Source organism: Periplaneta americana, chromosome 16 (genome assembly GCF_040183065.1).
Source record: "Periplaneta americana isolate PAMFEO1 chromosome 16, P.americana_PAMFEO1_priV1, whole genome shotgun sequence".
Classification (NCBI taxonomy): domain Eukaryota; kingdom Metazoa; phylum Arthropoda; class Insecta; order Blattodea; family Blattidae; genus Periplaneta; species Periplaneta americana.
In genome coordinates this window covers 77421160-77438118 of record NC_091132.1, presented here as the reverse complement: position 1 = coordinate 77438118, position 16959 = coordinate 77421160, and the positions used below count along the sequence as shown (strand labels likewise).

The 16959-nt window shown below is 36.6% G+C and overlaps 1 protein-coding gene across 1 annotated transcript in view; it reads right to left on the bottom strand.

Moving 5' to 3' along the window:
* Nucleotides 1-16959, bottom strand: part of LOC138716501 (uncharacterized) — an 81899-nt gene that overhangs the window by 45508 nt on the left and 19432 nt on the right. Inside the window, exon 2 of the mRNA XM_069849643.1 lies at nt 15412-15573. Coding sequence (XP_069705744.1) covers nt 15412-15573 — 162 coding nt within the window. The remainder of the gene's footprint in view (nt 1-15411; nt 15574-16959) is intronic.

Here is a 16959-nt window from a genome sequence, read left to right as displayed (position 1 = left end):
TATTCACTTGTAATAAGTGCACATCTGTACATAGTGCGTTGGACATTGTGCCACTGTCACATATTCTGTGACACAGTACATGAGGGTAGGCCACAAAGGGGAAAACTGAGAGGTAGAATTTAAACTGAGGGGATTCGATTCGGCATCAGAACTGAAATCCGGTGTAGCTTAGTGGATAAAGCGTCAGCACGTAGAGCTGAAAACCCGAGTTCGAGTCCCGGTGCCGGAGAGAATTTTTCTCTGTTCTACCCATTCTTCATCCGATTTATTTAATTTTTTTAATATTTCTTAGACGTATTCAGAATAAGGTGTGTGCAAATTTTCAGCTCAATCGGCCTAGTTTCGAAGTTAATTTTATTATGAAAATTAGGGATACAATCAAAATTTTTATGCACATTAATTTATGTAGATTAAGTTCATATTTGCACGGGAAATATTTTAGCGTTCAGAAATTCTTGATATCTAGGCTAGTTTATGCACAATAAATTTTTGAAAACGTGACATTTATTTATTCATATTTTTTATTAACATTATCATTTTTAGCTCCTAATTTTCAAGATACTTAACATTCCTCAACGTTAGATCTCAGGTAATATATGTCTGTACACGTACGAATAGTTTCATTGAATTTGGTAAAAACTGCATGTGCATGGAGCATTTTGATCGTCATAAGTGTAGTTTGAAGATAAAGGCAAATTTGTGAAAAGAGATAAAATACTGACATATGAAGCAGGCATATAAAGTGTGTCACGTTACATTCTTTTTCAATGTAAATGTTACGCAGTAATGACTAAAACTGCGTCACAATTGGAAATTAAAATACAGTTTATAATTTAGTTTTAGCATTCGCAACAGCCAAGCCGTAACTTCATAATTCTGAACAAAAAAGTTTCTATAAACATATGCCCTGTTCTTAACAGAATCTGACATACAGCTGTTTGAAAATCACGGGCGTCAATCTCATGTCCTTCATCAGCACTCATATGCGGACACAACCAAAAGTACATTAGGTTGTAGTAGGATCAATGAAACGTATCCTTGGCATTGGATCGGTCGCGGTGGAGTTATTTCTTGGCCACCGATGTCACCCTACATTACTACATTGAATTACTGTGCGTGGAGTTTGCTTAAGAGAGAAGTCTACACGCGCAAAGTGGAAACTTCTCGCTTGCATTTTACATGCTTGTGCTCAAGTAAAGGAATGACCGAATCAGCTCAGATCAGCAACACAGCAGCTGTCTACAAGAGCTGCAAAGTGCATTGAAGTTGATGGTGGACTTTTTGAACATGTTCTGTAAAGAAAAGTAGACAAGTAAACAGAACATAAGGTAACAACGTTTCAATTTACTATCATCTGCACTTTTCATGTTCATCATTGTTTCTATTAGTTTTCTCCGGAACCGTTAAGAACAGGACATATGTTCATATAAACTTTTTGTTCAGAATCACCAATATTATCACCACTCAAACAGGAAGTTTGGCCCTTGTAAAAAGTAAATAGACTAAGAGCGAATTACTCATCACTACTGGCTGACTGGGTCACATAGGTCAGGCCAAACAGTCTTATAACATAAGCTTCCTTCTTATCATGTCGCGGTACATTCCGTCTTAAAACACAATATTCTTCCACATGTCCCGTCACTAACCATTATGTCTGTTGACTAAACAATGTCATGATGACATATGTTCTTGACCTGAGTGTCTCTCAGCTAAGAGCAAGATATTGTATTCATTCTTCCTCTTCCCTCTTCTCCTCCATTGCACGTTTGTGATTAAATTTCTTTCTTATGACGCGACACACAGCTCGCTCGCTAGCCAAACAACCAAGGGCAAGGCCACTGGCAAGGCCCAATAACGCTGAATCGAGCTGTATCTTTCCTCCTGACTCATTCTGTATCAGTCAGACACACCTAGGAAACAGTCTGCTCTAAGAAGAAGGTATTTATACAATAATATTGGCCAGGCGTCTCAAGGCCAACGCATGAAAGTTATTACAGAGAACGAATGTAGATAGCGTAGTCAGCAGAAGAGATAAGCGCAATACCCGAAGATAACCGATCACTGATTCATATTAGAAGCATGAGCGAGCTAAGTTGTAACTGTCGCGGGAGAAATTCCACAAAGCTGCACTTTTGAGTTGTACTGTCACAATAGACGGTTATTTTCGGAAGGGATACAATTTCTTAAGTAGTTTGCAATAATAATAATAATAATAATAATAATAATAATAATAATAATAATAATAAATTTATTTTCTAATGATATATCAATGAGTAAAAATAAGACATCCGAAGCATAAAGAACCATACATATTACGTAATTATTTAAGCACAAGGAACTGGTCACCTTACCCCATTATCTCCTGGCCTAGTTGTCTTTAAGTGGTGCCTTGTTGGTATCACTTGTGAGGTTCAGACCTGTCTTCGGACAATTGACTAAACAACAACAATACTTCATTTCTTGGTATCTCTCTTTTTTTAAGTTTGCACTATATTTAATGAAATAAAATTCAATTAAATAATAACAAAATTACAATTAAACTTGTTGGTTGTTAAACTACGTATTTTTATGATACGTCAGTATTAATATATTAATTACAATAATAGTTAAATAATATAGTTCGTGATGTTTTCAATAGCTAAAAATAACCAAAACATCTTAGAATTCACAAACAATCTTAAATCTGGTCTCAAATTCTTTTCTCAAGTCCTTCAGTACTTCATTATATTTGTTAGCACTGGTCTTGATTCAAATTAGGTAACAATTTTAGATTAATGAAGTGGTAAGAGTTACCCACTGAAACTTGCGACTCCCACAATTTCACTTTTCCTATAAAAGCTTTTATTTGTTCATACATTTGCGGTAATAAGGACATCCTTTCCTCGGAGATGGACACAACATCGTTGCGGTTGCAGATGTTTATTCAAACGTCGCGGTCAATGATGTCATCCGGAGATACACGAACTGCTCCCGCATCTTGTTCCACTTTTACATAAAAAAATAGAGAGAGGAGGAAGTGCTCCGAGGAGGCACTATTGAGACGTCTGATATAGGCAATGAGAACCCATCAAGGTGAAGATAAGAAGTTGTGAAGATGAATACTTCAGCTGGCACGTTCTGCACTACATCACATAATTGAGCGAACTTTGAAAAATAGACATAAATGAATGTTGATTACTCTTGATTGTAGGCATCATTTCTTCAAGCGGGATGCGATTACCGGTTAATTGGCGTAGCGGTATGACTTATCATAGACCTACGCGGTCTCCATTACTGCGTCCTGACCCCGTGACATTATGCTTCATTGTTATCGCTGAAATCGTAATAACGTCCAATAACAAATCATTTCAGAAAGAGGACGTGACAAATAGCTTACGTTTGAGTACAATTGAAATCAGTCTAGATTGTCGTTGTTTCGTGGAATTACTAAAATGTATATGCTTTTATTTACCTCTTAATGTTGAAAATTCAAACGCATCAATCAAAACGATGATGACAACTACAATAATTCATTTTTAAATATTCGCCACCATTGACCGATCCGGCCTCATTCTTATAAGGACATAACATTGAGAAGTAGACAGACCGCATGATCATGAGTTCAGCATGGCACAAGATCACTGTTTAAGAAAACACGCAAGTACCACGAGGCTAGGGATAGAAAGCTCGTCGCTATGGAGTTATATTCATTCATTTACAGTGTTCTGCCCACGGGCAGGTCTTTCATTGCAAACCCAACATTCTTCAATGTTCCATATTTTCTACCTTTTTTCTTGGTCTCCGCATATGATCCATATATCTTAATGTCGTCGTCTATCATCGGATATCTTCTTCTGCCTTGAACTCTTCTCCCATTCACCATTCCTTTCAGTTCATCCTTCAGGAGGCAGTTTCTTCTCAACTAGTGACTCAACCAATTCCATTTCCTCTTCCTGATCAGTTTCAGCATCATTCTTTCTTCACCAACTCTTTCCCACAGTTTCGTTTCTTATTTTGTCTGCCTATTTCACACGCTCCATTCTTCTCAATATCCACATTTCAAATGCTTCTATTCGCTTATCTTCACTTCGTCCTAATGTCCATGTTTCTGCCCCATACAATGCCGCACTGCACAAAAAGCACCTCACTAGTCTCCTCCTTAGTTCCTTTTTCCAGAGGTTCCCAGAAGAAGCTCCTTATTCTATTAAAAGCTTCTTTTGCCATTGCTATTCTCATTTTGACTTCCTGGCAGCAGGTCATGTTACTGCTTATAGTACACCCCAAGTATTTGAAGCGGGAAACAAATGACGATCGCAAAGCATGTTTTATAGTACCGTAAATAATTTGCATCTTGAAAACTTGGCAAAGAAACAAATGCTAGGGAAATGATAAAACAAAGAAATGCTAGGAAAGTGATAAAATAAACAAATGCTAGGAAAGTGATAAAATTGTAGCGATAAACAGTCATGATGATTGAAACACGTCCTTTCGTACCGTTTTATTGGTCAAAAGTAGTATGACGTAGTAAAAATGTAATAGTCATAGTCAAAACTTGATAATATAACTCTCATATTTTTTTCTGAATTGACAATTAGGGTCGCGTTATGTTTATTATTTTCATCACTGTGTTCTTCATCAAATTAAAAATAACTTAGCCAGCCGTAGTGTAAGCTATGCAATTGTGAAGACACAGAAGTTTAATCCTTCCTACTTCACATATAGTTATCAACATGTCCTTTATTATATTAAGTGGACTGTCGGGAATATAACTCCTTGTCACTGAAAAAAAATGGTGTTCTTTTAGTATTAAATCGACTATTACACTTTTACTACGTCATACTACTTTTTACCAATAAAACGGTACGGAATGACAGTTTCAACCAATCATGGCTGCTTATCCTACAATTTGTATCATCTCCCTAGCATTTGTTTTTTATCACCTTTCTAGCATTTGTTCCCTTGTTTGCCAACATTTTATTTTCAATAATTGTACCTTTTAAAATGATTCATATTTATTCCATCATCCTTAATTAAAGCTTTTCTATCATTTGTCTTGTTTATTTTTTTATATTCTGTTATAGCTTCTACTGTATGAGTTATGGATGGTCACTAGAGATGAACAAAACTAACTGCCGCTCTCGCTCGCTGTGTTCACTGCATTTGTCTTTCGAGTCTCGGCTCGTCATTCTCGCTGCGCTTCGAGTCTGGCTCATCATTCTCGAAATAGCATTTAGTCGGCGTGGAAAGATTTCGTAACTTTGAATAACATACATCATTGAAATAAATAACATAAATGTTTAAACGAGACAAAAAGACAAAACAGAACAGTATCTTAGTTATCGAAATGTTCTGGTTCTATTATATGATATTATCTATGGTTATATAATTAAAAAGAAACAATTCTCAAATAAATTTGCATTTCTAAGAAACATAAAACATCACATTAATATCTTTTTACTTGAGATTGCACATTTGATCTTAAACATATGAAAAGAAAATTCGTAGCCTTTTAATAAGGGCGTAGTAATTAAATAAAGACGGGGGGGGGGGGGGGAACGGATTATTATACACTGAAAGGTAGTGATGATGTTTCAAATAGGCTTTTTAATTGTTCATACATATATAACAGTTGCCAAAGTAGATAAAAGTTCAGTCAGGTATAAACAACTGCTGATTTCGGGAGATGATCAATGTCGAGTCTCGGAAGACTCACAACTGTCTTTACGTCAAGGACGCGACGTAATACAACATTGTCGTGCGGATTTTCGGCTTTGCGGGCGCTATTAGTCTCGTTTTCTCGATCGTTGTTCATCTCTAGTGTTCACGTATCGGAGATTGTTTAATATATACTGATAATTGAAGTGGAATGCAATTGTTTTGATAAAAACGAAACTAATGCAACTGTGAATCAACAAAGTTTTCTTAACTAGTAATCGTCCATAGAGTTCAATGAAGATTGTATAGTTGGCACAACTGGTAACAAGAGAACAGCTAGAGTCTTCAGTTACAAGCCGGAGTCATACGTCGGCAACACGCAATTAACTGTCAAGCGGAGGCCTGCGATACAGAACATGTGTTTTTGCTAATGCCGATTTTCAATGTAAATTAATGTTACAATATAAGTATGTGTCGATGGAATTATGTTCGCGGTCGTACCAAACGTTCATTGTTGATGTATTATAAACTAAGTGCGTATTGGCAATAAAAACAAGACAATAAATGAAAATATGTCTGCAGTCTTTGGCAATTTTTACGGTTATTAATGACAAAGTGATTTTTCTAACTATTAAATATTGTATAAACTACATGTTTATAGTCTTACTTGTAGTTTGTGGTGTATCAGAATTCTAGCCACATTGTTTGGTCTCGCCTGCTATATCAATAAAGTTACGCCGTTGATTTTCAAGTTCATTGTAAACAGTTGTTTTGTGATCCCATAAATGTTGCAGTTTTATTGAAGATTCGGAATGCCTGCTATACGTCAAAACTACCTATCATTTGTAGATGAATGCACTTACTTTGTTGTTTCTCAAGGTTTCTTTATTAATATTATTTATTTTGTAATAAATTAGTTTCTAAACATGTTTCTTTTCACCTCGTATTTACAGTATTTAAATTTCACTGAGATTACGCTAATTGGCACATACTTAATAGATAATGATGTGTTTTATTACGTATTATGTTTAAGGTTTCTTCATTTTTAATAATCTTTATACTTGGCCTAACTCTACTTACATCCTCATACTTAATTATAATACTAGCCGTACCCGTTCACTTTGCTGCACGTCTTTTTATAAATAAATATCATTGACAAATTTAAAATTTACATTAAAGCAAAGGATTTTCATGCTAGAGACTTATCGGACAGGAGTGATTGCGGAAAGGTCAAAAGATGATTTGCAAGAAAATTTTCTAATGTTACGGTTCCACACGTCAAGACTAACCGCAACCTCGTTAAACATTTAGAGAAACTGGGTCAATATTGAATAAAAGCAGCAAAACACCACGTTGTGTACTTACTGAAGAAAAACTGGAGGACTTACGTCTTTATTGCATTATTGACTTTATTATCTTCGGTGCAAGGGATATCTCACTCACTCACTCACTCACTCATTTATTTACTTATTTACCTTTGTACTATCAATAAAAACATGCTTTTTTGTAATTATTTTAAGTGGCAGTTTTTGTATGTAAGTAGCCTACTTACGCCGTATTCTGAAGTATAGCTAATTGATTGATTTTCGAATCTGTAACAATTTACATCACTACTCTGAATCTTGATCTTACCTTTGTGCATAAAGTAATATTGAAAAAATGCACGTTACGTACAACGAAAGCAATGAGCAAGTACAATTACATCATCACTTTAGAATCTCCTGCCTCCATTCAGCGTTGCCGGACTTACCCACGCTCAGGCTTGTAACTGAAGAAGGCTCTGAAACAGCTCATCATAACACAACTATTACCATCTAGAGGAATAGTTGTAATGAAGAGATAGTATAATAATAATACATTTGAAGACAATTTAGTATTTTCATAAGTCAATTAATATTTCATTGTATTATAGTATTTTATTTCTTCTATTCTTTACATACTTTCTTCTAATCGTGTAATAGTCAATTAAATCCCACTCGAGGTTTTATTTTCTCTAGAAAAAAATATGGTTTATTTAACGACGCTCGCAACGGCAGAGATTATATCAGCGTCGCCGGTGTGCCGGAATTTTGTCCCGCAGGAATTCTTTTACATGCCAGTAAATCTACTGACATGAACCTGTCGCATTTAAACACACTTAAATTCCATCAACGTGGACAGGGATCGAAACCGCAACCTCGAGCATTGAAGGCCAGCGCTATACCAAGTATGCTACCGAGGCCGACTTTTCTCTAGATAAATGAAAACTTCTAGTGATATTACTGTAGATAAAATATTGGATACGGATTTAACATAAGACAAATTCCGATCTGTAGATACAGGCGAGAAAGAAATAGAAATTGAAATTACGTATTGGGATCAGTTCAGAAAGTTGAACCAAGTGACACGTTTTACGTGCTGAAGTGGGGAATTTGTTGGGCATATGACATTTACAAGTATAAAAAGTTCTATCAAATAGTCATGAGCACTGAGCTGCGCCGGAGGGGAATAATGAATGAGGGGAAACAGATGACGTCATGAGAGTATTTTAGATAAAAACACGTGGCAACAGACTGACATGGACTATATAATAGCTATAGTCAGTTTGAAAATATTTGATAACCAAAGCTCGGAACTTGGGGACTTGTGTCTTTGCACGTGGCTAAGCGACGGACTTCAATGTCAACAAACTCCCGCTTCCAGTACGGAGGTACTGTCAGGTCTGCTATAAAAGTGGTTTCTGGCTGAAGCAACATATTGATAGTATTGTGGTAGGTTGAAACACGTAATTTTATAGCATATATATAATAAAAATAAACATCAGCAATATATCAAATTTACTGTTCTACTCTGTACATTATATTACAGTGTATGACTACTTACATTCGAAGATTTTCGAACCCATAACTACTTCGTCAGTGAGTTAAACATGATTTGAAACGAGAAAAACTTATTTCCACGTCACATGAAATGACGGGAGCAAACTTAAAATGTTTTAACTGTCACTGTTTTGTTCGATTTTCAGCAGTTGCTAGCTGAACTCTTATCTGAGAACGATAAGTATATCCTAAATTTTTCTCGAAAATAGTTTTCAATTTGTGTGTCACTACTAGGGCAGATCCCTCTACGACTTGATCCATGGCTATGGACAAATTTTCCACCAATTTAAGGGACTACAATGTATTTCAATGAATGCCGTTTCCAGCCTTTAGTTTGTGTGTAGCACAACTTACAAAATATAAACTCTCCATCCGTAGAAAATAATGTATCTCCTACGAATTTCTCCACGAAATTCTGTACCTAAAATTTAAAAAATGTATTTTCAAGCTTCTATAATACCCATTCGAATAACACGTATTTTCTAATTCCTCTAACAGACCGTTTATTTGTAATTCTCTGATTGTCATTGGCTTCAACATGACACAGTTTCCTCGTGCGTAGATGTGACCACTTTCTTAGTACATACGTCTGTCCTTGAGCGCTTACAGCGTGAGCTTTGTATAAGTTGTACCTGTAACCTTACTCATGCACACGACACACAAGTCCCCAAGTTCCGAGCTTTGTTGATAACAGTGCAAATTTAGACCTAAGACATTACAACAAAGTCATACAGAAATTGCATCACCTTAGTAATGCCAGTATTAATTATTTTAAGAGAAAAATAAAATATATTTTTCAGACCAATCTGAAAACCAACATAAATTTGTTTCTAACATCTTTTTAAGTCTTAAGCAGTAGATGTTTCACTTCTTTTTTTGACATTACACGTCTGTTTTAAGACTTTTTTCCTGCCGTACCTACGAGCAAGAGCTATGCTCATTTGGGAGGTACTATTATTTTGTCTTTTTGCTTTTATAAAGTTTTGTTGTTAAGTTAGATTAGTTATACGTTATAATTCATTAAAATTGTTCATTTATCTATATTTCAGTTCTTGCATAATTCGACGAGGCAGTTCAGGGAAAACACTCAAAATTTGAAATTTTGAGGAAACTGCATTTTACACCTTCAAGTTGCTGTGAAAAACCAACTTTCATACTCCAATTTGAATCTTATAGTAAATAGAGAACTTCTTTAACACAATTTGGAGTAATTTCAGTGATCGTTGGATTTTTCACAGCACCATGAAACTTTAAAATGCAGGTTTCTCAAAACTTTGAATTCTGAGTTGTTTCCCTTTTGGACTGGCCCGTCGAATTGTGTCTTTGAGCTCTATAACAATGTATTTTTTATAATAATAATACACTTGTATATGTAAATTAAGTTGTAACTTGTAATAATAATAATAATAATAATAATGTTAATAATAATAATAATAATGTTAATAATAATAATAATAATAATAATAATAATTTACCATCCATACCACTGCGGATTCTTGTCTAAATGAATTAACTATATTTTTGTTTCAGCTCCTTTTTGATATTTATAATAATAGTACAAAGCTCAATCCTATAAATATGGCACCTATTGTATGCCTCGGGCTGTTGCGCCACGGATTTCTTCATGACTAGAGCAAGAGCCACAATGCCAAGTTCTTGTTTTCATTTTTACTAGAATATTACTTGCCCATTGCTCTACTCAAAGATATTAATCAGTGTACCTGTTCACAAGAACTTCATAAAAATAATTAACCATTATTTGCATTCTAATACTTAATTCATTTTATATTTTTATTACTTCCTTAATTTGGAATCTTTTGTAACCTCTTGTTGTTACAAACTATTTTAATTATTTGGAATCATTAATACTCAGCAATGCAAGTTCTGATTCTAACAAACAATTTAAGGCAATGACGTAACTTATAGCTGAGCCCTCCAGCAAAAATGATAATATCGCCGCGATCTCATGCATAACATTCTGCAGGTCTTTGTGCGGTCTCGTGCGTAACATTCGGCAGGTCTTTGAAATTTAATTGTATTATTGTTTTCAATTTCTTGTGTCGCCGCTCCAATCACTCGCCTCAGTTTCAATGTTGCAACCAATAAACTGCTTCCATTATAAAATGACACCTACTTGTCTAATCCACGTGAACTAAAACCGAGGTTGCAATGTCTTGTCTTGAGAGCGAACATTAAGGCATGTGATTAAAAATAAATTATTAAAGAGTTATAATTAAGAGTTAAGAATGTCAATGTACTCGCATATGAAATAATAATAATAATAATAATAATAATAATAATAATAATAATAATAATAATAATAATAATAATAATAATAGCCATTTAACAATATAACAAACTAGTGCTTATTCTTTTCGAGGAAGTAGACGTGGCAACGTGACGCTTAGAGTAAAACCTACAGAGCAACAATCGGTCTTCAAAATTATTTTTTAAAGCACACCGCACGTTATTGTATGATGCCGGCATGTTAAGTAACAGGCCGCGGCGATAATATCTGGGTCCCATTTCTTACTGCCATTTTTTTCATATTGTCATAATTTTAATTTTACATCTAATTTGAATAAAATAATTTAGCATAGAAAAATATAAATTAAAAAAATTAATTGAACAGAACTGAACAAAATTTAAACGATATAACTACTATTTTACTAAGGCTATAATTACACAATAATACCTAAGATAAATTTAATGTGAAGTTTAGTTCAACAAGCGATTTTTTCTGGCCTTTTGAAAAGCAAATTACTCAATCAAATCATGTAGATCAAGTCTTGGGTCTTGAGAGCACTAAGTCTTTCTTGAGTCATGGTACTGGAACACTGGGATTCGTTCCACCACAGATAGTCTGTGTTTGACTGCTTGGTCGAAATACTGAGTCTATTTCAGTCAATTTCGAAACAGATTTTTCAAGTTCTCTTTTCCTTTTGCGTTTTTCTGCGTCACTTAAATGTTCTATAATTACTTTTAAAAGGTTTCATTGTCACAAAACACGAGAAAAATTATAAATTAAATCTAGTAACAAGCAGACGTGTTGCTATGCAAAACTTCTTTACTTCAATGTGCGTTTACTGTTTATATGCTGCGACTACGGCTGGCAACCTGATGATATGAAAATACGCCATGAGAAACAATGTCTCCATCCATAAAAATCACTCTGTCATATTTTCAACGTTGGCATCACTGCAGTATGGTTGCGGGTGAGTCTACTGAGGCAATCGACGGGGGTGTATGATGCTAGGTACTTCCAGTTGGATCATCGTATGCGCATCCTCGGGGTCCAGTGATGGTGGTCATTACCAAAGATTTCCATATGCCAGAGAGCAAAAAGAGTGGCTATTCGTTACAAAAATACATAATGCAGGCCTTGAATAGTAATTCGAACTCATTTCCAAATATGCGTCAGTAGCCACTGGACGTTTTCGGATCTCCCCTCCCCCGCCCCGCAACGCGGGTCCGTAGAGGTGTAAGTTACGCCACTGATTTAATGGCACAAGGAAAGAACGAGCTTGGTCCATTTTTTTTCACAAATGAAATATGCATGTTTTATGGAGTAGGATTCCATGAATGAAACGCTGTGATAATTTCGAACAGTCTAAGGCAGCGGTCATCAGCACAGAGCACCCTGGGGCTAGCCTCTCTTACCCGCGGAGAACACACTGCACTATGATGCACTCATAGCTACTAGAGGGTATGCTCTCTACCTCTTCCTGCTGCACGACGGGACATACGGGACGGCTCCGCTTACTCTTTACTCATTTCAGCGAGTGCTGACGACCAATGGTCTAAGATCTAAGTGTCATAACAGATTTTAGATTTGGCATACAAGGAAAGAACATCGTAGATAAAGACTTTAAATTGCTCTCTTGAACAATTTTCTAAAGTGGATAAAGTTCGTTCTTTACCTGTACCTTTCAATTGTAATTAATTTTTGTATAGGCCTACTGGATCTTTCTGTAGATCACTTACTGCACATCTGTAGGCAGTTGTTTCAATGTACAGAAAACGTAATTATATCTTCTTAACCTCAGAAGATTCCGTAACATCTCTTATGATTTCTATAGTTAAAGCAGACGTCTCCAAAAGCGTACTCGCGAGTAAGCCCCTGAACGGAACCGAAGCCAGTAAAGAGCGCTCCGCCTCACCCATCTCCACTTGTACTGTACTCAGTGTTTATGCGCAAACGAAGAGCAGTGGCGGACTGCGATTATCATTGTGTTGGTAGGAGTGTTTCACCGTTTCACAATGTCTTCTAATCATGGACGTAGTATATTCAAGGATGAATAGGAAGAGACAGATTTTTGTGTTAGTGGGGAGAATGTGAAATGCTTAATTTGTTCGAAAATTTTTAACGGTGTGTTAAAATTCAACATGCGACGACACCACTCGACTCTTCACAAAGAATATCATACAATTACAGGCATGTTGGACATGTGAAAAGAATTTATTTTGGGGCTATCTGTATAACTTTTGGTTATACATAATAATCAGTATATTACACTCAGTTCCGCATGACAAACATATAGTTTTTCGTATAATTTTAGGTGAAGTGCGTAGGCCTACAAATATTTTGATAAATATAAAATAAGAAAATACAAACACACATCACACACGTGTCCTCAGTCTTAAACAATAAAAGCTTCTTGCTAGCTATTTTCTAGCTTGGAATATTGGAAAATCAATTAAGCCCTTTACAGAAGCACCATTAGTAAAATCGTGCATATAGGACGTTACTAAAGTACTGTGTCCAGAACAAAGTCAAAGTTTAAGAAAATTAAATTTTTTCCAATTACAGTTCAGAGAAGGAATTTAAAGATTGTAAATGTAATTGAATCTGAAGTCGAAACCACAATTAACCAGTTTGTAGCTTACTCACTTGCATTGGACGAAAGCACAGATAGAAATGACAAATCTCACCTATCCATTTTCATCCGAGGAGTTAATGAACATTTTACTGTGTTTGAATGTCTTCTAGATGTAATTACAAAATACAACTGGAGAAGATCTTTTCCAGGCATTGAAAGGCACCATAGAACAGAAGAGGTTGAACTTGCAATGGCTTGTGTCAATATCAACAGACGGGGATCCAGCTTCATAGTATGTCAAAATAATATCAAACTTATGATATTTCTTATTATTTTGATGCTATTATTAAATTTGTAAACATAAGCACACCGTTGCCGCGATCCCCTACTGATCGCTCCCATCTGTTAATGTATGAGTCTCTTCCCCTTCTCTAGCCTTACAGCACACTGTGTTCGGCGGGCAGCATCGAGAGCACGAAAGGTGATACGCTTTTTGGAGACCTCTGAGTTAAAGAAACCAACTAACTAATGACATTTATCTCATACTCAAGCCAATCTTTATTCATGAGGAAACAGCAATCATTTTAATTACTATTTTACTAGTTCTTTTTTTTTTACACAGTGTCCCGCTTAGAGGGATCGAGTAATAAATGCTCACCACTTAAAATCAGATGAAGATATCGTTGTGATTTACATCTGACAAGACAGAGAAAGTTCATGCAACAAAGTTTGAAAACAGCTGCATGCGTAACTTTCTTTTGTTTATGCGTAACTTTCGTTTGTTTGATGCTAGAGCACTAAAACAAGCCTAGCGCCATATTGTAGGAGAACACGCTATGGTACACACGATGTGGACACCACAACAGAAAGTTCAGTGTGTGCTATGTCTTGCAGAAGAAAAAGCTGTTACGCGAGTCATTGGACCATTCTTACTCGTAGAGGCTACAGTCATAGGAAATGTGTATCTGGACATGTTGCGGAACTTTGTTTTTGACCAACTTTCCCCAGGATCGGTTTTTCAGCAGAATGGGGCCCCATCCAATTATCATCAATGGGTGCGTGAGTTCTTGAATGAAAAATTCTCCGATAGGTGCGTCGGAAGACGAAGATCCCTTGCCTGACCACCCAGATCACCCGATCTGACTCCTTTGGACTTTTTTTCTGGGGCTTTGTGAAGGATGCTGTGTACCAAAGAGGCAGAGCTAACACTTTGGAGAAACTGAGGCAACGCATCACAAATGCAGCTGCGCTAATGACTCCACAAATGCTACAGAACACTTGGCGGGAGGTTGAATACCGTTTAGATGTCTGCAGAGCAACTCAAGGCGCACACACATCGAGTTAAATAGAGCATTCTCCGAAACTCTGAGAGTTTTTACATCAAGTTCTGTAAAAAGGTATGTTAATAAACCATATTATTTACACTTGAAATTATCACTTATTTCTCGATCCCTCTAAGCGGGACACGGTGTATTAACATCTCGAAATAGATTTCTGCATGATTACTTCATTTCTTTTATCCTACAGACAACTGAAGAAACACGTCAGTAAAAAATGACGGAGGAGACAAATTACACAAACGCCGAATACAGTGCTTGTGTTTAGACCTGATTCTGTTCAGAATAATGAGCAGTGGTATCGATGAGCTCATTGTAAGAATATGTTCACTTCGAGGGATATTGGTTAGTTGTAGAACGGTATTCAGTGCGGTCAGATCTTAGTATGGTGTAGGACAGGGCTGGGAGCAAATCCAAACTCTAAATGGGGACGCTTAATATTCATCCGTTATAACATCAACGCTGCGCGGTGTTCGGCAGGGAGAAAGGGCTTGAAGAGAAGTCATATGACTCCCCTTGGGAGAATAGAATTCGCTCTTGGTGCCCAGTCCTGGCGTAGGACGTCCCGCTGCACAGTCGGGCGAGGGGAACAATCACATGCTACTCTCCCCTTCACTAACTCCCCCGCTCCTCACTCGTGCTGAACCAGTATCAGGTCTGAATACAAGCACGGTACTTGTCAACGACACGAATTCGAAGTTTGGAAGAGGAAAAACTGATTTGAGTGTCCTTCAACAAAGTATACAGACATTGAGTTTGTACCTGGGTATGTGTAGGCATAATCCGAGGATCCAGATGTTTTCAGGTCGTGGTGGTGCACTGGTGGTCCATCATACGAGGAAGTTTGGTGGGGTGTCATATTGGTTCTCACAGAGGGACGGCGATCCTGCGCCACATCAGAGGGCGGATCCTGAGGGCTGACATCTGTTCAAAGAGAGATCATTAATAGTCAGAGTCTAGTGTCGGCTTATAAATAAGTGCTAAACTTTGTCTGTAATCTTTATTACACTATGACTTTGGTCGGAAAAAGAATCTCAATTACGCGTATTAAGTCCGCCATTATTTTTTTTTGTAGGTAGGTTATTTTACAATGCTTTATTAACATCTTAGATTATTTAGCGTCTGCATGAGATGAAGGTGATAATGCCCGTGAAATGAATCCGGGGTCCAGCACCGAAAGTAACCCAGCATTTGCTCATATTGGGTTGAGAAAAAAACCCGGAAAAACTTCAACTAGGTAACTTGCCCTGACCGGGAATCGAACCCGGGCCACCTGGTTTCCCGGCCAGATTGCTAACCGTTACTCCATGGTGTGTACAATAATGGAATAAGACAGACTGTTACAGTAAGCGGGGAGCGCTACTACAGCATGTTACAGAACTTCGTCATCCCTAGACTGAGGAATCACAATATAGAAAACATAATCTTCATGCAAGATGGCGCTCCACCCCACATCTTTATCCCTGCAAAACAATTAATTACGCAGATATTTGGGGATGGTGTCATTAGTAGGCACTTTCCAACAATGTGGCTTCCACGATCTCCAGATTTCAATCCGGCCGACTTTTGGTTGTCGGGTTACCTTAAAGAACGAGTTTTCCTGACACATCCAACACCCTACTGCAACTTAAAGATGTCATCTCGCAAGAAATTGTCAATATTCCAAGACATACATGGCCACAATTTTCGGTTTCGTGAGGCACTCGATTTGAAATAGTTTGTTTACTAGGAGAGGAGACTGCAGAGTAGGATGGCAAATATAAACTGCTGTGACCTGCTTCACCTTATCGTAATCGCTAAGGCGGTCAGTGGCGAATTATTAGGAAAGCGCTTGGTTAACGTGAGAAACTCGAAAACTTTTATTCAATTTGGCAAATTAATTCGGCAGCTTTAATCATAAACCTCGTTACTATTTCTCCATCATTGAATTGATTTAAATCACAGGCGAGAAATTGCGTAACTAGCCAATAATATTCCATCACGTTGTCTACGTTTATTTTCTTGAATATTCTGGCGTTTATCAAGATTACTTAATAGATTTGCACGTTCTCGACCTAAAATAATTTCAGAAAATCATATTTCGTTTCCTACGCACATTTGATATTTTTTTTTATAAATTTCTTTTGGAAATAATACGTACAAACAACATTTAACTCCTCGTAGGCTACCTTTTAATGCAGCGTGTTTAAGGTATAATGTCGTATTTAGTATACTATGCAAATGTTAAGATCATAAATTTTCTTCGGAATAGTACCAAAAATAACATTTAATTTGTCTTACCTTCTAATTCAGCATGTTCTTTATGACATA